The sequence below is a fragment of the Athene noctua genome, chromosome 38 (assembly GCF_965140245.1).
Source record: "Athene noctua chromosome 38, bAthNoc1.hap1.1, whole genome shotgun sequence".
In the NCBI taxonomy this organism is placed as follows: domain Eukaryota; kingdom Metazoa; phylum Chordata; class Aves; order Strigiformes; family Strigidae; genus Athene; species Athene noctua.
This window is the reverse complement of record NC_134074.1, coordinates 250,042-273,333: the sequence shown is the minus strand read 5'-3', so window position 1 is coordinate 273,333 and position 23,292 is coordinate 250,042. Positions and strand designations below refer to the sequence as shown.

Genomic DNA, 23,292 nt, shown 5'->3' with positions numbered 1-23,292 from the left:
AGCGCTCCGCGCATGCGCAACCGGCGCAGGCCTTGCCCTCACCGGCCGCTCTGCGCATGCGCAATCGCCCCCCCCCCCCGCCCCGGCGCAGCACTTCCGCCCTCACTACGGACCCGCGCATGCGCGGTCGGCGCAGCGACGCTCTCGCCGGCCGCACGGCGCATGCGCAAACGGCGCCGCCACGCTCTTCCGCCCTCACTTAGGGCGCTGCGCATGCGCAGGGAGGGGTTGGGGGGGGACGGGAGGCGCCGGAGGAGGGTGAGGTGCTGGAGGGGGGGTAAAAAAGGGGGGCTGGGGGGGGCAAGGGGCTGTTTTGGGGGGACAGGCGGCCATTTTGGGGGGGCAGGAAGCTATGGGGGGGGCAAGGGGCTGTTTTGGGGGGGCAGGCGGCCATTTTGGGGGGGCAGGAGGCCATGGGGGGGGCAAGGGGCTGTTTTGGGGGGGCAGGCGGCCATTTTGGGGGGGCAGGAGGTCATGGGGGGGGCAAAGGGGGCATTTGGGGGGGTCAGGGGGTCATTTGGGGGGGCAGAAGAATCCACAGGGGGGTAAAGGGGCAATTTGGGGGGGCAGGAGGCCATGGGGGGGGCAAGGGGCTGTTTTGGGGGGGCAGGCGACCATTTTGGGGGGGCAGGAAGCTATGGGGGGGGCAAGGGGCTGTTTTGGGGGGGCAGGTGGCCATTTTGGGGGGGCAGGAAGCTATGGGGGGGGCAAGGGGCTGTTTTGGGGGGGCAGGAGGCTATGGGGGGGGCAAGAGGCTGTTTTGGGGGGGCAGGCGGCCATTTTTGGGGGGCAGGAGGCTATGGGGGGGCAAAGGGGGCATTTGGGGGGGTCAGGGGGTCATTTTGGGGGGGCAGAAGAATCCACAGGGGGGTAAAGGGGCAATTTGGGGGGGCAGGAGGCCATGGGGGGGGCAAGGGGCTGTTTTGGGGGGGCAGGCGGCCATTTTGGGGGGGCAGGAAGCTATGGGGGGGGCAAGGGGCTGTTTTGGGGGGCAGGCGGCCATTTTTGGGGGGCAGGAGGCCATGGGGGGGCAAAGGGGGCATTTGGGGGGGTCAGGGGGTCATTTTGGGGGGGCAGAAGAGTCCACAGGGGGGTAAAGGGGCAATTTGGGGGGGCAGGAGGCCATAGGGGGGGGCAAGGGGCTTTTTTGGGGGGCAGGCGGCCATTTTGGGGGGGCAAAGGGGGCATTTGGGGGGGTCAGGGGTCATTTGGGGGGGGCAGAAGAGTCCACAGGGGGCAAAGGGGCAGTTTTGGGGGGTCAGGGGGTCATTTGGGGGGGCAAAAGGGCCCACAGGGGGGTAAAGGGGCAATTTGGGGGGGCAGGAGGCCACTTGGCGGCCATTTTGGGTCACCAGGCGGCCATTTTGGGTCACCAGGCGGCCATTTTGGTTCACCAGGCGGCCATTTTGGTTCACCAGGCGGCCATTTTGGTTCACCAGGCGGCCATTTTGGCTCACCAGGCAGCCATTTTGGGTCACCAGGCAGCCATTTTGGGTCACCAGGCGGCCATTTTGGGGTCCAGGCAGCCATTTTGGGTCACCAGGCAGCCATTTTAGGTCCAGGCAGCCATTTTGGTTCACCAGGCGGCCATTTTGTGTCACCCCATAATGACGGCGTCAGCCATGTCAAGTTGCCCGACTTGTGTTGGCCAACTCGGTTGCCCAAGACCCACCCGAGATGCCCCCCCCCCGCCCCCCAAGACTCTATTTTCACCCCCAAAACTGACAAATTGGGGTCAGCGCCGCCATTTTCTCACCCGCCGCCGTCGGCCATCTTGGAATTGAGCAGAGAGAAGGGAGGGGTCAGGGTTGAGGTCAACGTTTACTGACCGGTGTTTTGGGGGGGGGGGGGGGGGACAGATGACCCCCAGACCCTTGTCCTCTTCACCCCACCCCCCTTCAGAAGGGGTTGGGGGTCACCTTCAAGGTCAAAGGTCACCTGCAAGGTCAAGGGTCGCCGCCGTCGACGTAGGCCATGGGGTAAGTGCTGGGGTCCTCCTTGTTCTTGAACCCCCTCCAGCGAGCGCCCCCTGGCCGAGAGTCGGGGGGGGGCGGCTCCATCAGCCTCAAAGGCTCATGGGAAGTCCCCCCCAAACTGGAAAGGGGCGTGGTGGCCCCGCCCCACTCACCTCTCCGCCTCCGACACAGGCAAACGGCCAATAGGAGCCCAAGGAGCAACGCGACGCCGGCCCCGACGCAACCGGCCACCAATGGGAGGAGCTGAGGGCGGGCTGGGGGGCGGGAGGAGAAGCGGAAGTGACCCCACCCCTGAACCCCACCCCGGTGGCCACCGGGGCCCCCCTGGTGACCCCCAACTTGGGGGGGGGGGGCCCCCTGGCAACCTGGGAGGCGGCTCGAAGAAAACAACAAAAAAACCAACATTTTGCCCAAATTTGGGGGTTCGAAAAGGTCAATGAGGTCCCTGAGGCCCCACCCCAAGATTTGGGGCGCGGCGGGAAGGCCCCCAAGTTCTCCAGGCCCTCACCTCATGCGGCGGCCATGATGGCTTGACCCAAGGGAAGCAAACCCACAATTCCACCTCCAAAAAACCCAATTCTCTCAAATTTTGGGTTCAAATTGACACTTAGGGGGTCAATGATGTCCCTGAGGCCCCACCCCAAGATTTGGGGCGTGGCGGGAAGGCCCCCAAGTTCTCCAGGCCCTCACCTCGGGTGGCGGCCATGATGGCTTGACCCAAGGGAAGCAAACCCACAATTCCACCTCAAAAAACCCAATTTTCTCAAATTTTGGGTTCAAATTGACACTTAGGGGGTCAATGATGTCCCTGAGGCCCCACCCCAAGATTTGGGGCGCGGCGGGAAGGCCCCCAAGTTCTCCAGGCCCTCACCTTGGGCGGCGGCCATGATGGCTTGACCCAAGGGGCCAGAACCCACAATTCCACCTCAAAAAAACCCAATTTTCTCAAATTTTGGGTTCAAATTGACACTTAGGGGGTCAATGAGGTCCCTGAGGCCCCACCCCAAGATTTGGGGCGCGGCGGGAAGGCCCCCAAGTTCTCCAGGCCTTCACCTTGGGCGGCGGCCATGATGGCTTGACCCAAGGGAAGCAAACCCACAATTCCACCTCCAAAAAACCACAATTTTCTCAAATTTTGGGTCTAAATGAGTCATGAGGAGGTCAATGAGGTCCCTGAGGCCCCACCCCAAGATTTGGGGCGCGGCGGGAAGGCCCCCAAGTTCTCCAGGCCCTCACCTTGGGCGGCGGCCATGATGGCTTGACCCAAGGGGCCAGAACCCACAATTCCACCTCAAAAAAACCCAATTTTCTCAAATTTTGGGTTCAAATTGACACTTAGGGGGTCAATGATGTCCCTGAGGCCCCACCCCAAGATTTGGGGCGTGGCGGGAAGGCCCCCAAGTTCTCCAGGCCCTCACCTCATGCGGCGGCCATGATGGTTTGACCCAAGGGAAGCAAACCCACAATTCCACCTCCAAAAAACCCAATTTTCTCAAATTTTGGGTTCAAATTGACACTTAGGGGGTCAATGATGTCCCTGAGGCCCCACCCCAAGATTTGGGGCGCGGCGGGAAGGCCCCCAAGTTCTCCAGGCCCTCACCTCATGCGGCGGCCATGATGGTTTGACCCAAGGGAAGCAAACCCACAATTCCACCTCCAAAAAACCCAATTTTCTCAAATTTTGGGTTCAAATTGACACTTAGGGGGTCAATGATGTCCCTGAGGCCCCACCCCAAGATTTGGGGCGCGGCGGGAAGGCCCCCAAGTTCTCCAGGCCCTCACCTCGGGCGGCGGCCATGATGGCTTGACCCAAGGGAGGCAAACCCACAATTCCACCTCCAAAAAACCCAATTCTCTCAAATTTTGGGTTCAAATTGACACTTAGGGGGTCAATGATGTCCCTGAGGCCCCACCCCAAGATTTGGGGCGCGGCGGGAAGGCCCCCAAGTTCTCCAGGCCCTCACCTCGGGCGGTGACCGCCATGGCTTGGCTGAAGGGGGACGGGATCCACCTCTCGTTGACTTTCTCCTCGTAGCGGCAGGTGAAGCGGCCGGCGGCGTCTGTGGCCACCGGGACGCTGAAACGGGCTCGTTCCTCCGTGGCCATCGTGGAGAAGAGTCGGTCGCCATCTTTGTAGAAGGAGAAGTTGCGTTGGGCCGCGGGGCCGGCGGCCACGCAGGTGAGGACCAAGGTGTCGCCGTCGAGGACTAGGCCGGACGGGGGGTCCAGGAGCAAAGCAGGCTGGGAAGGGAGCTCTGGGGAGACACGGAGAAGGGCGGGGTTGGGGGAGGAGCCACGTCGCGGTGACGAGGAGGTGACGGGGCGGCGGGGAGGTCAGGGTTGGTGGTCGGGAGGAGAAGGGGCGGGGTGGGGCCGAGGGGGCGGAGTTGGGGCGGGTGGAGGAGGAGTCAGCAAATTGGGTTAAAAATGGGGGTTTTGGGGGGGTGGAGGAGATGAAACAGGACAAGAGGGAGGAAAATCACCAAATTTGGTTAAAAATGGGTGTTTTGGTGGAGGAAGGAGATAAAACATGACAAGAAGAAGGAAAAATCACCAAATTTGCTTAAAAATGGGTATTTTGGGGGGTAGAGGAGATAAAACAGGACAAGAGGGAGGAAAAATCACCAAATTGGGTTAAAAATGGGTATTTTGGGGGGTAGAAAAGATAAAACAGGACAAGAGGGAGGAAAATCACCAAATTTGGTTAAAATGGGTATTTTGGGGGGTAGAAAAGATAAAACACGATAAGAGGGAGGAAAAATCACCAAATTTGGTTAAAAATGGGTATTTTGGTGGGTAGAGGAGATAAAACAGGACAAGAGGGAGGAAAAATCCCCAAGTTTGGTTAAAAATGGGTATTTTGGTGGAGGGAGGAGGTAAAACAGGACAAGAGGGAGGAAAAATCACCAAATTTGGTTAAAAATGGGTATTTTGGGGGGTAGAGGAGATAAAACACAACAAGAGGGAGGAAAAATCGCCAAATTGGGTTAAAAATGGTTATTTTAGGGGGTAGAAAAGATAAAACAGGACAAGAGAGAGGAAAAATCACCAAATTTTGTTAAAAAACGGGTATTTTGGGGGGTAGAGGAGATAAAACACGATAAAAGGGAGGAAAAATCACCAAATTTGGTTAAAAATGGGTATTTTGGTGGAGGCAGGAGGTAAAACAGGACAAGAGGGAGGAAAAAACACCAAATTTGGTTAAAAACGGGTATTTTGGTGGGTAGAGGAGGTAAAACAGGATAAAAGGGAGGAAAAATCACCAAATTTGGTTAAAAATGGGTATTTTGGTGGAGGAAGGAGGTAAAACAGGACAAGAGGGAGGAAAAATCACCAAATTTGGTTAAAAATGGGTATTTTGGGGGGTAGAGGAGATAAAACACAACAAGAGGGAGGAAAAATCGCCAAATTGGGTTAAAAATGGTTATTTTAGGGGGTAGAAAAGATAAAACAGGACAAGAGAGAGGAAAAATCACCAAATTTGGTTAAAAACGGGTATTTTGGGGCGTGGAGGAGGTGAGGCGGGCCCAGAGGGAGGAGAAATGCCCCGATTTTCTCCAAAAATTGTGATTTTTGGTGACCGGAGGAACCGGAACGGGACCGAGGGAGGAGAAACCCCCTGATCGTCCTCGGAACGGCTTTGTGGCGGGAGGGGAGGACGCTGGTCACCGCGAGGAGATGAAGCTCCTCCTCCTCCTCCTCATCGTCGGCATCGTGAGGGGACGCTCGGGGTGGTGAGGAGATGGAAGGGGGAGGGGATGGTGAGAAGGGGATGATGAAGGTCGTGAGGAGATGATGAAGGTCGTGAGAGGATGAAGGAGCTGGTGAGAAGAGGATGATGAAGGTCGTGAGGGGATGATGAAGGTCGTGAGGAGATGATGAAGGTCGTGAGGAGATGAAGGAGCTGGTGAGAAGAGGAGGATGAAGGTCGTGAGAGGATGATGAAGGTCGTGAGAGGATGATGAAGGTCGTGAGGAGATGAAGGAGCTGGTGAGAAGAGGAGGATGAAGGTCGTGAGAGGAGGATGAAGGTCGTGAGAGGAGGATGAAGGTCGTGAGAGGAGGATGAAGGAGCTGGTGAGAGGATGATGAAGGTTGTGAGAGGATGAAGGAGCTGGTGAGAGGAGGATGAAGGTCGTGAGGAGATGAAGGAGCTGGTGAGAAGAGGAGGATGAAGGTCGCGAGAGGATGATGAAGGTCGTGAGAGGATGAAGGAGCTGGTGAGAGGAGGATGAAGGTCGTGAGAGGATGATGAAGGTCGTGAGAGGATGAAGGAGCTGGTGAGAGGAGGATGAAGGTCGTGAGAGGAGGATGAAGGTCGTGAGGAGATGAAGGAGCTGGTGAGAAGAGGAGGATGAAGGTCGTGAGAGGAGGATGAAGGTCGTGAGAGGAGGATGAAGGTCGTGAGAGGAGGATGAAGGTCGTGAGAGGATGAAGGAGCTGGTGAGAGAATGATGAAGGTTGTGAGAGGATGATGAAGGTTGTGAGGAGATGAAGGAGCTGGTGAGAGGAGGATGAAGGTTGTGAGGAGATGAAGGAGCTGGTGAGAGGAGGATGATGAAGGTCGTGAGAGGATGAAGGAGCTGGTGAGATGATGAAGGTCGCGAGAGGATGATGAAGGTCGCGAGAGGAGGATGAAGGAGCTGGTGAGAAGATGAAACTCCGCATCACGAGATGACCTTCATCATCATCGCCATGAGGGGATGAAGCTCCTCCTCCTCATCGTCATCGTGAGGGGATGAAGATCGTTATCGTCGTCGTCATCATCATGGGATGAAGATCTTCCTCCTCATCATCATCAGGAGGAAGATGAAGCTCCTCCCCCTCATCATCATCATCATCAGGAGGAAGATGAAGCTCCTCCCCCTCCTCCTCATCATAACGAGGAAGATGAAGCTCCTCCCCCTCCTCCTCCTCCTCCTCCTCATGAGGAAGATGAAGCTCCTCCCCCTCATCATCATCATCATAATGAGGAAGATGAAGCTCCTCCTCCTCCTCATCAGGAGGAAGATGAAGCTCCTCCCCCTCATCATCATCCCGAGGAAGACGAAGCTCCTCCCCCTCCTCCTCATCATCACGAGGAAGATGAAGCTCCTCCCCCTCCTCCTCCTCATGAGGAAGATGAAGCTCCTCCCCCTCATTATTATCATGAGGAAGACGAAGCTCCGCCCCCTCATCATCATCATCATGATGAGGAAGATGAAGCTCCTCCCCCTCATCATCATCATCATGAGGAAGATGAAGCTCCTCCCCCTCCTCCTCCTCCTCATCATGAGGAAGATGAAGCTCCTCCCCCTCATCATCATCATCATGAAGAAGATGAAGCTCCTCCCCCTCCTCCTCCTGAGGAAGATGAAGCTCCTCCCCCTCATTATCATGAGGAAGATGAAGCTCCTCCCCCTCCTCGTGAAGCTCCTCCCCCTCATCATCATGAGGAAGATGAAGCTCCTCCCCCTCCTCCTCCTCCTCCTCCTCATGAGGAAGATGAAGCTCCTCCCCCTCATTATCATGAGGAAGATGAAGCTCCTCCCCCTCATTATTATGAGGAAGATGAAGCTCCTCCCCCTCATTATCATGAGGAAGATGAAGCTCCTCCCCCTCATTATCATGAGGAAGATGAAGCTCCTCCCCCTCATTATTATCAGGAGGAAGACGAAGCTCCTCCCCCTCCTCCCAAGGCAACGCAGCTCATCGCCCAAACCCCGCCCACTCCCACCCCTTCCCCCCATTTTGTTGTTGGTTTTTTTTGTTTTTTTTTTTTGCCCGATTTCCCCTTTTTTCACCCCAAATTCCCAAACCCAAACTCCGGCCCAACCCCCTTCGCCAAGCGCCGCCCAACCGGGCCTCACCCTTAACCGTGACGTCAACGGGGTCGCTCGGGGGGGACCACACCCACGTCCCCCCCACCTCCTCCTCCAGGCGGCAGCTGAATTTCCCGCCAAAACCTCGAGGCGTTTTGGGGTGAAAAAACCGAGAAAAAGTCCCGTTTTGGGTGAATTTGACGCCGTTTTGGGGCGGCGGGAGCTCCACCCCGTTCCTGTAGAAGCGGAACTTGACCTCGAGGGCGTGGCGGGAGGCGGCGCAGGTGAGAAGGAGGGGCTGGTCCTCGGGCACCGCCCCGCTGGAGGGGGCCACGCCCAGACGGGGCGGGGCCGGGGGCGCTGCGGGGAGAAGGCCGAGGGTGAGATTGGGGGGGGGGGGGGGAAGTGGGGGGGTTTGGGGGAGAAATGGGGAATTGGGGGAAAAAATGGGGATTTAGGGCAAGAAATTTGCTTTTTTGGGGGAGAAAGGGGGTGTTTGGGGGGAAAATGGGGGTTTGGGGGAAAAAATGGGGATTTAGGGCAAAAAATGGGGTGTTTGGGGGGAAAATGGGGAATTGGGGGAAAAAATGGGGATTTAGGGCAAAAAATTTGTTTTTTGGTGGGAGAAAGAGGGGTTTTGGGGAAAAAATGGGGGTTTTGGGGAAAAAATGGGGGTTTTGGGGAAAAAATGGGGGTTTTTGGGAGGAGAAAGGGGGTGTTTGGGGGGGAAATGGGGAATTGGGGGAAAAAATGGGGATTTAGGGCAAAAAATGGGGATTTAGGGCAAGAAATTTGTTTTTTGGTGGGAGAAAGGGGTTTGGGCGAAAAAATGGGGGTTTTGGGGAAAAAATGGGGGTTTGAGGGAAAAAATTGGGCTTTTTGGGAGGAGAAAGGGGGTGTTTGGGGAAAAAATGGGGATTTAGGGCAAAAAATGGGGTGTTTGGGGGAAAAATGGGGAATTGGGGGAAAAAATGGGGATTTAGGGCAAAAAATTGGGTGTTTGGGGGAAAAATGGGGAATTGGGGGAAAAAATGGGGATTTAGGGCAAAAAATTGGGTGTTTGGGGGGAAAATGGGGGTTTTGGGGAAAAAATGGGGGTTTTGGGGAAAAAATGGGGGTTTTGGGGAAAAAATGGGGGTTTGGGGGAAAAAATTGGGGTTTTTGGGAGGAGAAAGGGGGTGTTTGGGGGAAAAATGGGGGTTTTGGGGAAAAAATGGGGATTTAGGGCAAAAAAATTGTTTTTTGGTGGGAGAAAGGGGGTGTTTTGGGGAAAAATGGGGGTTTTGGGGAAAAAATGGGGATTTAGGGCAAAAAAATTGGGGGTTTGGGGGAAAAATTGGGGGTTTGGGGGAAAAATTGGGGGTTTGGGGTAAAAAATTGGGGGTTTGGGGAGGAAAAAGGGGTGTTTGGGGGAAAAATTGGGTTTTTTTGGGGAAAAAAGGGTGTTTGGGGAAAAAAACGGGATTTTGGGAAAAAAATGGGTATTTAGGGCAAAAAACTCGGTTTTTGGGGGGAGAAAGGGGGTGTTTGGGGGAAAAATGGGGGTTTTGGGGGAAAAATGTTTTTTTTGGGGAAAAATGGGGTGTTTGGGGGAAAAATTGGGGTTTTGGGGGGAGAAAGGGGGCGTTTGGGGTAAAAACTGGGTATTTGGGGCAAAAAGTGGGGATTTGGGTAAAAGGTGTGCGTTTTGGGAAAAAAATGGGCAGTTTGGGCAAAAAAAGGACGTTTTGGGCAAAAGCTGCGAATTTTGGTCAAAACCAGCGTTTTGGCCAAGAAACAAGCATTTTGGGCAAAAAATATTTGGGGCAAAAAGTGGGTGTTTTGGGACAAAACTGGGTATTTTTGGGGAAAAAAAAAAAGGCATTTTTGGCAAAAACTGGGCATTGTGACCATACACCAGGGATTTTGGGTAAAAAAACATGGATTTTGGGCCAAAAGTGGTCATTTGGGGCCAAAACACATTCATTTTGAGGAAAAAATGGGCATTTTGGTCAAAAAAAAAGGGTATTTTGGGGCAAATCTGGGGCATTTTGGGCCAAAAAACAGGCATTCTGGGCCCCAAAAATGGGGATTTTGGGCCAAAACCCGGGCATTTTGGGCCAGAAAAGGGCATTTTGGGCCAAAAACCAGCCATTTTCAACAAAAAATGGTCATTTTGGGCCAAAATCCAGGCATTTAGGGGAAAAAAAAAAAGCGTTTGGGGCCAAAACCCGGTCATTTTGGGCCCAAAAAAGGTTATTTTGGGCCAAAATCCGGGCATTTCAGAGTCAAAAAAAGGGCATTCTGGGCCCCTAAAAAGGGTCATTTTGGGCCAAACCCCGGGCGTTTTGGGCAAAAAATGGGCATTTTTGGCCAATACCCAGGCATTTTTGGTAAAAATGGGCATTTTTGGCCAAACCCCAGGCATTTTTGGTAAAAATGGCCATTTTTGGCCAAAACCCAGGCATTTTTGGTAAAAATGGGCATTTTGGGCAAAATCCTGGGCATTATTGGTAAAAAAATGGGCATTTTGGGCCAAATCTCGGGCATTTTTGATAAAAAATGGTCATTTTGGGCCAAATCCCGGGCATTTTTTGTAAAAAAATGGTCATTTTGGGCCAAATCTCGGGCATTTTTTGTAAAAAAATGAGCATTTTGGGCCAAATCCTGGGCATTTTTTGTAAAAAAATGGTCATTTTGGGCCAAATCTCGGGCATTTTTTGTAAAAAAAATGGGCATTTTGGGCCAAATCCCAGGCATTTTTGGTAAAAAAATGGGCATTTTGGGCCAAATCCCAGGCATTTTTGGTAAAAAAATGGGCATTTTTGGACAAACCCCAGGCATTTTTGGTAAAAAATGGGCTTTTTTGGCCAAAATCGAGGCATTTTGAGCAAAAAACAGGGTGTTTTGGGGCCAAATCCCGGTCATTTTGGGCCCAAACCCGGGCATTTTCGACAAAAACCAGTCATTTTGGGCCAAAATCCAGGCATTTGGGGCAAAAAAACGGGCGTTTTGGGCAAAAAAATGGTCATTTTGGACTAAAAAAAGGACATTTTGGGCCAAAACCCAGGTATTTTGGGCCAAAACCTAGGCATTTTCAGCAAATAATGGGCATTTTAGGCCAAACCCCAGGCATTTTCAGTTAAAAACGTTCATTTTGGGCCAAAATCCAGGCATTTTGGGCAAAAGCCAGGGCGTTTTGGGCCAAAACCCAGGCATTTTGGGCCAAAACCCGGTCATTTTGGGTATTCTGGGCCCCCAAAAAAAGGTCATTTTGGGCCAAACCCCAGGCAGTTTTGACAAAAACCAGTCATTTTGGACCAAAATCCAGGCATTTGGGGCAAAAAACGGGCATTTTGGGGAAAAAACAGGCATTTTGGGCCAAAACCTGGGCATTTTCGGCAAAAAATGGGTGTTTTGGGCCAAAACCCAGGCATTTTGGGGCAAAACCTGGACATTTTGGTCAAAAATGGTCTTTTTGGGGCCAAAACCAGCCGTCGGGGCACGGCTTGAGTTGGCCAACGGTTGGGTTGTGCCCAACGCGGCCGCGGGAACCAAACCGAACGGGGGGTTTTTTTTTTGGGGGGGGGTTTGTTTCACCCAATTTGACTGTTTTTTTTTTTTTTTTTCCCCAGGGTGCCAAAAAGGTTGTTTTTCACCCCAAAACGTGCCGCTACCTTTGACGAGGACACGGATTGGTTGGCTGAGGTAGGACGGGATCCACCGGCCTTCGGTTTCTTCTTCGTAGCCGCAGGTGAAGTTCCCGGTGTGGTTTTGGCTACTGGTGGCCAACCGCAGTTGGGCCTCCGTGTTCCTCAAGGTCAAGTTGACCCCGCCCGTGACCTCGACCCCGCCCGTGACCTCGACCCCGCCCGTGACCTTGACCCCGTCGGTGACCTCGACCCCGTCCTTGTAGAAATTAAACCTCCGCTCCCCGTCCCCTGCCGGGGCCGCGCAGAGGAAGACGAGGGCTCGGCCTTCGATGGTGACGCCGCTGGGAGGGGTCAAGGTCAAGGTGGGTTGAGGCGGATGGTCTGGAAAAGGGGAAGGAAAAACGTGAGATGGAGGGTTTTGGGGTGAATTTGAGGGGTTTTGGGCAAATTGGTGGGTTTTGGTGGGGAGGTTGAGGAGAAAAAGGAACTTTTTGAGGCAAAAAAGGGGGAAAACAGGTGGGAGGAGGCCAACGGGGCGACATCTCACCAGGTTTGACCTTGATGGTGATGGTGGGGTTTTGGGGTGAGTTTGAGGGTTTTGGGGCAAATTGGTGAATTTTGGTGGGGAGCTTGAGGAGAAAAAGGAACTTTTTGAGGCAAAAAAGGGGGAAAGCGGGCGGGAGGAGGTCAACGGGGCGACATCTCACCAGGCTTTGACCTTGATGGTGATGGTGGGGTTTTGGGGTGAATTTGAGGGGTTTGGGGCAAATTGGTGAATTTTGGTGGGGAGTTTGAGGAGAAAAAGGAACTTTTTGAGGCAAAAAAGGGGGAAAATGGGTGCGAGGAGGCCAACGGGGCGACATCTCACCAGGCTTTGACCCTGATGCTGATGGCGGGTTTTTGGGCCCGATTTGAGCTTTTTTTTGTCAAATTGATGAACTTTGGTGGGAAATTGAGGTAAATTTAAGGAGAAAAAGGCTTTTTTTGAGGCAAAAAAGTGGGAAAATGGGTGCGAGGAGACCAACAGGGCAACATCTCCCCAGGGTTTGACCCTGATGCTGATGGCGGGTTTTTGGGCCCGATTTGAGCTTTTTTTTGTCAAATTGATGAACTTTGGTGGGAAATTGAGGTAAATTTAAGGAGAAAAAGGCTTTTTTTGAGGCAAAAAAGTGGGAAAATGGGTGCGAGGAGACCAACAGGGCAACATCTCCCCAGGGTTTGACCCTGATGCTGATGGCGGGTTTTTGGGCCCGATTTGAGCTTTTTTTGGTCAAATTGATGAACTTTGGTGGGAAGTTGAGGTAAATTTAAGGAGAAAAAGGCTCTTTTTGAGGCAAAAAAGGGGGAAAATGGGTAGGGGGAAGCCAACAGGGCAACATCTTGCTAACCTTTGACCCTGATGCTGATGGCGGGTTTTTGGGGCCGATTTGAGCTTTTTTTTGTCAAATTGATGAACTTTGGTGTGAAATTGAGGTAAATTTAAGGAGAAAAAGGCTCTTTTTGAGGCAAAAAAGTGGGAAAATGGGTGCGAGGAGACCAACAGGGCAACATCTCCCCAGGGTTTGACCCTGATGCTGATGGCGGGTTTTTGGGCCCGATTTGAGCTTTTTTTTGCCAGATTGATGAACTTTGGTGGGAAATTGAGGTAAATTTAAGGAGAAAAAGTCTTTTTTGAGGCAAAAAAGGGGGAAAATGGGTAGGGGGAAGCCAACAGGGCAACATCTCCCCAGGGTTTGACCCTGATGCTGATGGCGGGTTTTTGGGGCCGATTTGAGCTTTTTTTTTTCCAAATTGATGAACTTTGGTGGGAAATTGAGGTAAATTTAAGGAGAAAAAGGCTTTTTTTGAGGCAAAAAAGTGGGAAAATGGGTGCGAGGAGACCAACAGGGCAACATCTCCCCAGGGTTTGACCCTGATGCTGATGGCGGGTTTTTGGGCCCGATTTGAGCTTTTTTTTGCCAGATTGATGAACTTTGGTGGGAAATTGAGGTAAATTTAAGGAGAAAAAGGCTTTTTTTGAGGCAAAAAAGTGGGAAAATGGGTGCGAGGAGACCAACAGGGCAACATCTCCCCAGGGTTTGACCCTGATGCTGATGGCGGGTTTTTGGGCCCGATTTGAGCTTTTTTTTGTCAAATTGATGAACTTTGGTGTGAAATTGAGGTAAATTTAAGGAGAAAAAGGCTTTTTTTGAGGCAAAAAAGTGGGAAAATGGGTGCGAGGAGACCAACAGGGCAACATCTCCCCAGGGTTTGACCCTGATGCTGATGGCGGGTTTTTGGGGCCGATTTGAGCTTTTTTTTGCCAGATTGATGAACTTTGGTGGGAAATTGAGGTAAATTTAAGGAGAAAAAGGCTTTTTTTGAGGCAAAAAAGTGGGAAAATGGGTGCGAGGAGACCAACAGGGCAACATCTCCCCAGGGTTTGACCCTGATGCTGATGGCGGGTTTTTGGGGCCGATTTGAGCTTTTTTTTGTCAAATTGATGAACTTTGGTGGGAAATTGAGGTAAATTTAAGGAGAAAAAGGCTTTTTTTGAGGCAAAAAAGTGGGAAAATGGGTGCGAGGAGCCGTAGGGGGGGACCTGTGCCAACCTTTGACGCTGATGACGATGGCTTTGCTCTGTCGGGAGCGCACGGGCTGGCGGTAGCGGTTGATGAGGGTGTAGGTGCAGGCGTGCGAGCCGCCGTCCTTCGGCCTCGTCAGGTTGAAGGTGTAGACGTAACTCCTCTTCGGCGTCCGGACGTCCACGGCCCAACCGCTCGTTCCCGAAAATTGGAAACCTTGGATTTTTTCCTTGGACCACGGCGCGACGCAACGGAGGGAGACGGCGTCGCCGAGGAGGTACTCGGTCTTCTCCGGTATCACCGTGATGGTGGGAGGAGGAGGAGGAAGGTCTGGGGGAGGAAGAGGTTGGGGCGGGGAAAAAAAAAAACGAAAAAAAAAAGGTATGGGTGGAGAAAATGGGAATATAGTGGTTTGGGTGGAAAAATGGGAAAAAAAAGAAGGATTTGGGTGGGAAAAAATAGGGAAAAAATTGTTTGGGTGGAAGAAATGGGGAGAAAATGATTTGGGTGGAAAAAAAAAAGAGTGGGAAAAATGGTTTGGGTGGAGAAAATGGGAAAAAAATGATTTGGGTGGAAATACGGGAGAAAAAATGATTTGGGTGGAAAACGGGGAAATTGTTTGGGTGGGAAAATGGGAAAAATAATGTTTGGGTGGGAAAATGGGAAAAAAAAGAATGGGTGGAAAAAAAATGAGTGGAAAAAATGGTTTGGGTGGAAAAATGGGAAAAAATTATTTGGGTGGGAAAATGGAAAAAATTATTTGGATAGAAAAACGGGAAAAAAATTATTTGGGTGGAAAAAATGAGGAAAAAAGTATTTGGGTGGAAAAATGGAAAAAATTGTTTGGGTGGAAAAATGGAAAAAATTGTTTGGGTGGAAAAATGGAAAAAATTGTTTGGGTGGAAAAAATGAGGAAAAAAATTATTTGGGTGGAAAAAATGAGGAAAAAAATTGTTTGGGTGGAAAAATGGAAAAAATTCTTTGGGTGGAAAAATGGAAAAAATTGTTTGGGTGGAAAAACGGGGAAAAAATTGTTTGGGTGGAAAAACGGGGAAAAAATTGTTTGGGTGGAAAAACGGGGAAAAAATTGTTTGGGTGGAAAAACGGGAAAAAAATTATTTGGGTGGAAAAACGGGAAAAAAATTATTTGGGTGGAAAAACGGGAAAAAAATTATTTGGGTGGAAAAACGGGAAAAAAATTATTTGGGTGGAAAAACGGGAAAAAAATTATTTGGGTGGAAAAACGGGAAAAAAATTATTTGGGTGGAAAAACGGGAAAAAAATTATTTGGGTGGAAAAACGGGAAAAAAATTATTTGGGTGGAAAAACGGGAAAAAAATTATTTGGGTGGAAAAACGGGAAAAAAATTATTTGGGTGGAAAAACGGGAAAAAAATTGTTTGGGTGGAAAAACGGGAAAAAAATTGTTTGGGTGGAAAACCGGGAAAAAAATTGTTTGGGTGGAAAACCGGGAAAAAAATTATTTGGGTGGAAAACCGGGAAAATAAGTGATTTGGGTGGAAAAAATAAATAATTATTTGCATGGAAGAAACGGGAAAAAATTATTTGGGTGGAAAAACGGGAAAAATTATTTGGGTGGAAAAACGGGAAAAATTATTTGGGTGGAAAAACGGGAAAAATTATTTGGGTGGAAAAAATGGAAAAATTATTTGGGTGGAAAAACGGGAAAATAAGTGATTTGGGTGGAAAAAATGGAAAAAAAAAGAATTGGGTGGAAAAAATGGAAAAAAAAAGAATTGGGTGGAAAAACGGGAAAAAAAGAAAATGATTTAGGTGGAAAAATGGGGAAAAAATGATGGGTGGAAAAAATGGGGAAAAAAATAATTATTTTGGTGGGAAAAAATGGGAAAAAAGAGAAATTTTTTCTGTAAAAAAAAAAAAAACGATTTGGGGGGAAATGGGGAAAAAATGATTTGGGTGGAAAAAATGGGGAAAAAAAAAAGATTTGGGTGGAAAAATGTTATTTTTTGTGGCTGGAGGAGGTGAGGGGGGCCCAAATTGGGGAGAAACCCCCAAATTCTGTTAAAATCCAGAGGTGGGTTTAGGTGCGGAGAGCTGCAGGGTTTTGGGGCAAAAAATGGGGATTTTGGGGTCGGGGGGGTCCCGGTGGGGGCGTGGCCCAAGGGGGAGGTGGGAATTGGTGGTTTTTTCCCCAAAATGTGTTACCTGTAGGTGCCGCCAGCGCGAGGAGGATCCGGAGAGAGGCTGGGGGGAAATGGGGGGAAAAGGGGAAAAAAATAAAAAAAAGGGAAAAAAGGAGAAGAAAAAGGGAAAGTGAGGGGAAAGAAATAAAAAAAAATGAAATGGAGAGAGGGAAAAGGTGGGGAAAAAATGAAAAAAAGGGAAAATGATAAGAAAGAAGGAAAATGAGAAAAAGGGAAAGGGACGAGAAAATGGGGAAATAAAAATGGAAAATTAAAAAAAAAAAAAAGGAAATTAAAAATGGAAAATGACGAGAAAAAAGGAAAAATGATCGAAAAAGGGAGGAAAAAAGGGAAAGTAAATAAAAGGAAAGTGACAAGAAAAAGGGAAAATGATAGGAAAGGAGAAAAAATGGGAAAATAAAAATGGGAAATGACCAAAAAAAGGGAAAATTAAAAGGGAAAATGATCAAAAAAAGGGAAAATGATCAAAAAAAAGGGAAAATGATCAAAAAAGGGAAAATTAAAAGGGAAAATGATCCAAAAAAAGGGAAAATGATCCAAAAAAAGGGAAAATGATCCAAAAAAAGGGAAAATGATCCAAAAAAAGGGAAAATGATCCAAAAAAAAGGGAAAATGATCCAAAAAAAAGGGAAAATGATCCAAAAAAAGGGAAAATGATCCAAAAAAAAGGGAAAATGATCAAAAAAAGGGGAAAATGATCAAAAAAAGGGAAAATGATCAAAAAAAAGGGAAAATGATCAAAAAAAAGGGAAAATGATCAAAAAAAGGGGAAAATGATCAAAAAAAGGGAAAATGATCAAAAAAAGGGAAAATGATCAAAAAAAAGGGAAAATGATCAAAAAAAAGGGAAAATGATCAAAAAAAAGGGAAAATGATCAAAAAAAGGGGAAAATGATCAAAAAAAAGGGAAAATGATCAAAAAAAGGGAAAATGATCAAAAAAAAGGGAAAATGATCAAAAAAAGGGGAAAATGATCAAAAAAAAGGGAAAATGATCAAAAAAAGGGAAAATGATCAAAAAAAAGGGAAAATGATCAAAAAAAAGGGAAAATGATCAAAAAAAAGGGAAAATGATCAAAAAAAGGGGAAAATGATCAAAAAAAAGGGAAAATGATCAAAAAAAAGGGAAAATGATCAAAAAAAAGGGAAAATGATCAAAAAAAGGGGAAAATGATCAAAAAAAAGGGAAAATGATCAAAAAAAAGGGAAAATGATCAAAAAAAAGGGAAAATGATCAAAAAAAGGGAAAATGATCAAAAAAAAGGGAAAATGATCAAAAAAAGGGAAAATGATCAAAAAAAGGGAAAATGATCAAAAAAAGGGAAAATGATCAAAAAAAAGGGAAAATGATCAAAAAAAAGGGAAAATGATCAAAAAAAGGGAAAATGATCAAAAAAAAGGGAAAATGATCAAAAAAAAGGGAAAATGATCAAAAAAAAGGGAAAATGATCAAAAAAAGGGAAAATGATCAAAAAAAGGGAAAATGATCAAAAAAAGGGAAAATGATCAAAAAAAAGGGAAAATGATCAAAAAAAAGGGAAAATGATCAAAAAAAAGGGAAAATGATCAAAAAAAAGGGAAAATGATCAAAAAAAAGGGAAAATGATCAAAAAAAAGGGAAAATGATCAAAAAAAAGGGAAAATGATCAAAAAAAAGGGAAAATGATCAAAAAAGGGAAAATTAAAAGGGAAAATGATCAAAAAAGGGAAAATGATAAAAAAATATGGAAAATTAAAAGGGAAAATGATCAAAAAAGGGAAAATGATCAAAAATATGGAAAATTAAAAGGGAAAATGACAAAAAAAGGGAAAATGATCAAAAGGAGGGAAAATTAAAAGGAAAAATGATCAAAAAGAGGGAAAATGATCAAAAAGAGGGAAAATTAAAAGGGAAAATGTTCAAAAAAAGGGAAAATGTTCAAAAAAAGGGAAAATGTTCAAAAAAAGGGAAAATGTTCAAAAAAAGGGAAAATGTTCAAAAAAAGGGAAAATGTTCAAAAAAAGGGAAAATGTTCAAAAAAAGGGAAAATGTTCAAAAAAAGGGAAAATTAAAAGGGAAAATGATCAAAAAAAGGGAAAATTAAAAGGGAAAATGATCAAAAAAAGGGAAAATTAAAAGGGAAAATGATCAAAAAAAGGGAAAATTAAAAGGGAAAATGATCAAAAAAGGGAAAATGATCAAAAAAAGGGAAAATTAAAAGGGAAAATGACCAAAAAAGGGAAAATGATCAAAAAAAGGGAAAATTAAAAGGGAAAATGACAAAAAAAGGGAAAATGATCAAAAAAAAGGGAAAATGATCAAAAAGAGGGAAAATGATCAAAAAAAGGGAAAATTAAAAGGGAAAATGACAAAAAAAGGGAAAATGATAAAAAGAAAAAGGGAGAAAAAAGGGAAAAGTAAAAATGGAAAATGACAAAAAGGGAAGAAAAGGGAGAAAATGACACAAAAAAGGGGAAATTAAAAGTGAAAAATGTCAAGAAACGGGCAAAATAAGGAAAATGACCAAAAAAAGGGGGAAAATGATAAAAAGGGAGAAGAAAATGGGGAAAAAAAAGGGAAAATAAAAAGGGAAAGTAAAAAGGGAAAATAAAAGTGAAAGGAAAAAAAAAACGAGCGAAAAAAAGGAGAAAAGAGTGAAAATGGGGAAAAAGGGATTTGAAATTGAGAGGGAAAAGAAATTGGGGAAAAATCGAGGGAATTGGGGAAAAATCGAATTGGGGGGAAATCCGAGGAATTTGGGGAAATTCAGAGGCATTTGGGGAAAATCAATTTGTTGAAATTAAAGGAATTTGGGGAAAATTAAAGGAATTTGGGGAAAAAAACAGGATTTGGGGGAAAATCAAAGGGATTTGGGGAAAAACAAAGGAATTGGGGAAAATTAAAGGAATTGGGGAAAAAAACAGGATTTGGGTTAAATCGAAGGGATTTGGGGAAAAAATCGAAGGAGTTTGGGGGAAATCGAAGGGATTTGGGGAAAAAAATATTTTGGGGAAAAAACAAAGGAATTGGGGAAAATCAAAGGATTTGGGGGAAAATCAAAGGGATTTGGGGAAAATTAAAGGAATTTTGGGAAAAAAACAGGATTTGGGGTAAAATCGAAGGGATTTGGGGTAAAATCGAAGGAATTTGGGGGAAAATCAAATGATTTGGGGAAAATTGAAGGGATTTGGGGAAAATTGAAGGGATTTGGGGGAAAATCAAAGGATTTGGGGGAAAATCAAAGGATTTGGGGGAAAAATCGAAGGAATTGGGGAAAAATCGAAGGAATTGGGGAAAAGTCGAAGGATTTTGGGGAAAAACCAAGGATTTTGGGGAAAATCGAAGGGAATTTTGGGGAAAATCGAAGGAATTTGGAGGAAAAACAAAGGATTTGGGGGAAAGTCAAAGGGATTTGGGGAAAAACAAGGATTTTTGGGAAAATCAAAGGGATTTTTGGGCAAAATCGAAGGGATTTGGGGAAAATCGAAGGATTTGGGGGAAAATCGAAGGATTTGGGGGAAAATCGAAGGAATTTGGGGAAAACAGAAGGATTTTGGGGAAAAACGAAGGATTTTTGGGAAAATCCATGGGATTTTTGGGGAAAATCGAAGGGATTTGCGGAAAATCGAAGGAATTTTGGGGAAAATGAAGGGATTTGGGGAAAACAAAGGATTTGGGGGAAAAACGAAGGATTTTTGGGGAAAATCAAAGGGATTTTTGGGGAAAATCGAAGGAATTTGGGGAAAACAAAGGATTTTGGGGAAAAACAAAGGATTTTGGGGAAAATCGAAGGGATTTTGGGGAAAAACAAAGGATTTTGGGGAAAATCGAAGGGATTTTGGGGAAAAACAAAGGATTTTGGGGAAAATCGAAGGGATTTTGGGGAAAATCGAAGGGATTTGGGGAAAATGGAAGGGATTTGGGGAAAATGGAAGGGATTTGGGGAAAATGGAAGGGATTTGGGGAAAATGGAAGGGATTTTGGGGAAAATCGAAGGGATTTGGGGAAAACAAAGGATTTTGAGGAAAATCGAAGGGATTTTGGGGAGAATCGAAGGGATTTTGGGGAAAATCGAAGGGATTTGGTGGATTTTGGGGAAAATCGAAGGATTTTTGGGGAAAATCGAAGGATTTTTGGGGAAAATCAAAGTAATTTTGGGGAAAACCGAAGGATTTTGGGGAAAACCGAAGGATTTTGGGGAAAATGGAAGGGATTTGGGGAAAATCAAAGGAATTTGGGAAAAAAAATTGGGAAAAAGCGACTGGGGGTTGAGGGGGGGGGGGTTTTACGAAGATCGGGTGGAGGAAAAAATCCTTGGGGGAAAAAAAAATTAAAAAAAAAAGGGGAAAGAGCCGGAGCAATCGATGTCGAAATTTGTCAGGAGGGAAGAATCGGCCCAACGGGCCGGGAAATGGGTTAAAAAACGCCAGAAAAGGGTCAAAAAGGAGCGAGGGGGAGGAGGGGGAAGAAGTCACCGAGCAGCGGGACGAGGCTCCGAGGCTCCATTTTGGGCGTCGGCCGCTTCTCTCTGCCCCCAGCTCCTTCCCCCTTGGGTCACGTGACCGCGGTTGCCATGGAGCTGACGTCAAAAAAAAAAAAAAAAGGAAAAAAAAAAAAAAAAAAGGGGAAAAAGGTCAAATGTAAAAAAAAATGAATTAAATAAATAAATAAAAAAAATTAAAAATTGCAACATTTTGGCCGAGCGTCGCCGCGGTGTCAATCACACTTCTGGCCCCGCCCCAAGGGGAGGGGCGACGGCTTCAAAAATCGCACCCGGATTGGTCGATTGGGTTGTTTTTTTTTTTTTTTTTTTTTAATTTTTGTTTTTTGAGGTAAAAAGGAGCGAAATCAGGCAAAAAGTCGGCCGACGCTCGACTGGAGGCGTTGGGTTGGCGCCGGGAGGAGGTTTTGGGGCTGAAAACCTGAATTTGGCGATTTTTAGCGCCCGAGGTGGATTTGGCTGTGTAAAAAGAATGATTTTTGGGTTTGGGGAGAAAAAGGGTAAAATTGGTAAAAATCGATTTTTAGTGTGGTTTGGTTTGTTTTTTTTTTTTTTTTTAGGAGCGACGCCGCGCGGTGACGAGGCTCCGACCAATCCCGACGCAGCGTGGCGGCCGTGGCCACGCCCACCTTCCCTCCGAGGGGTTTTTTTTAGGTGAAAAAACCTCCAAAAAGGGTCCGAGGAGCCAAAAAATTATATATTTTTTTTTTTTTTTTTAATCTGGCGGCATCTGATGGTCGAGTTTTGGGGGAAATAAAACCGAGTTTTACTTCCCGATTCTTTGGGAGAGGGAGAACTTGGCCCAGTTCCTCCCAGTTCCTCCCAGTTCTGGTGAAATAATGACTCATTTTTTTTTTTAATTTTTTTGTGGTTTTGGGGTTTTTTTTGCTTTTTTTTTGGTTTTTTTTTTAGAAAATGACACAAATTTGGTCAACGGGCCGGAATCGGAAGGAAGTTGAGGGCTCTTGACTCAGCGCGGGCGCTGTTTGGTTTCAAAATCTGATTTATTTATTTTTTTTTTTTTAGAAAAAATGGACATTTTTAAAGCAAAATTATAATTTTTTTTTTTTTCTCCCAGGCAGGGGAAAAAAAAAAAAGAAAAAAAAGTGGAAAAATGGGTCCGAGCGTGGCGGGTGGTTGGTTGAATATAAATTTATCAATTAAATGTATTTATATTGGATTTAAATGAATTTGAACGCAAAAAGTAAATAGTTTAAATAAAAATGTAAAAAAAGTCGATTTGAATAAAAATGTAACAAATATAATTTAAATGAAAATGTAAAAAAAGTGATTTAAATAAAAGTTTTTAAAAATTCAATAGAAATGTAAAAAATGAAATAAAAATGTAAAAGAATTTGAAATAAAAAGAAAAAAATAATTTAAATAAAAATGTAAAAAAATAAATAAAAATGTAAAAAAATCGATTTAAATAAAAATAACAAAAAATGTAAATTAAAGTTTAAAGATGAGTTTAAATAAAAATATATTAAAAAATTTGAATAAAAATAAAAAAAATAAAAATGTCAAAAATTAATTTAAATAAAAATGTAAACACGATTTAAAAATGGAGCGAAAAATTTAAATAGAAATGTAAAAATTAATTTAAATAAAAATATAAAAAAATAATTTAAATGAAAAAGTAAAAAAAAATTTAAATGAAAAAGTAAAAAAATAATTTAAATGAAAAAGTAAAAAAATAATTTAAATGAAAAAGTAAAAAAATAATTTAAATGAAAAAGTAAAAAAATAATTTAAATGAAAAAGTAAAAAAATAATTTAAATGAAAAAGTAAAAAAATAATTTAAATGAAAAAGTAAAAAAATAATTTAAATGAAAAAGTAAAAAAATAATTTAAATGAAAAAGTAAAAAAATAATTTACATGAAAAAGTAAAAAAATAATTTAAATGAAAAAGTAAAAAAATAATTTACATGAAAAAGTAAAAAAATAATTTACATGAAAAAGTAAAAAAATAATTTAAATGAAAAAGTAAAAAAATAATTTACATGAAAAAGTAAAAAAATAATTTAAATGAAAAAGTAAAAAAATAATTTACATGAAAAAGTAAAAAAATAATTTAAATGAAAAAGTAAAAAAATAATTTACATGAAAAAGTAAAAAAATAATTTAAATGAAAAAGTAAAAAAATAATTTAAATGAAAAAGTAAAAAAATAATTTAAATGAAAAAGTAAAAAAATAATTTAAATGAAAAAGTAAAAAAATAATTTAAATGAAAAAGTAAAAAAAATAATTTAAAGTAAAAAAAAAAATTTAAATGAAAAAGTAAAAAATGATTTAAATAAAAATGTAAAAAATGATTTAAATAAAAATGCAAAAATTCATTTAAATAAAAATGCAAAAAATTAATTTAAATAAAATGTAAAAAAAGAAAGAAAAATGTGAAAATTTAAATAAAAATGTGAAAAAAAATAATTTAAATAAACATGTAAAAAAATAAATGCAAAAATTAATTTAAATAAAAATGTAAAAAATAAAGAAAAATGTAAAAAATCATTTAAATGAAATTGAAAAAATTAATTTAAATAAAAATGTAAAAAATAAAGAAAAATGTAAAAAAAAATTAAAAAATGTAAAAAATTAATTTAAATAAAAATGCAAAAAAATAAATAAAAATGTAAAAAATTAAAGAAAAAT

The 23,292-nt window shown here is 44.5% G+C and overlaps 1 protein-coding gene and 1 long non-coding RNA gene across 5 annotated transcripts; one reads left to right on the top strand and one right to left on the bottom strand.

Moving 5' to 3' along the window:
- The first annotated feature begins 230 nt into the window (after positions 1–230).
- On the top strand, positions 231–22,092 carry LOC141972955 (uncharacterized). Of its 4 annotated transcripts, none has more exons than XR_012635457.1 (8): positions 231–258; positions 1,860–1,979; positions 4,012–4,155; positions 7,895–8,060; positions 11,391–11,463; positions 11,576–11,770; positions 14,119–14,249; positions 21,198–22,092. It is a non-coding gene; the product is annotated as an uncharacterized LOC141972955 (long non-coding RNA). The 4 variants fall into 4 exon arrangements; XR_012635456.1 differs by having other exon boundaries at positions 14,112–14,249; XR_012635459.1 differs by lacking the exon at positions 11,576–11,770 and having other exon boundaries at positions 21,198–22,091.
- Positions 1,908–21,189, bottom strand: LOC141972954 (Fc receptor-like protein 3). The gene is made up of 8 exons (XM_074931023.1): positions 20,612–21,189; positions 16,159–16,197; positions 14,000–14,302; positions 11,433–11,789; positions 7,825–8,136; positions 3,941–4,231; positions 2,129–2,230; positions 1,908–2,029 (listed from the first exon to the last, which is right to left on the bottom strand). Exons 1-8 carry the CDS (start codon positions 20,640–20,642, stop codon positions 1,947–1,949), a joined length of 1,518 nt encoding a protein of 505 aa, XP_074787124.1. The 5' UTR covers positions 20,643–21,189; the 3' UTR covers positions 1,908–1,946.
- Positions 22,093–23,292: the final 1,200 nt, after the last annotated feature.

Coding starts and splice junctions, on each gene's coding strand:
- LOC141972954 (XM_074931023.1), bottom strand. CDS start 20,642: ATGGAGCCTCGGAGCCTCGTCCCGCTGCTCG. Junction 14,303..16,158: donor CGCGCTGGCGGCACCTACAG/GTAACACATTTT, acceptor TTCCTCCCCCAG/ACCTTCCTCCTCCTCCTCCC. Junction 2,030..2,128: donor CCTGTGTCGGAGGCGGAGAG/GTGAGTGGGGCG, acceptor ACTCTCGGCCAG/GGGGCGCTCGCTGGAGGGGG.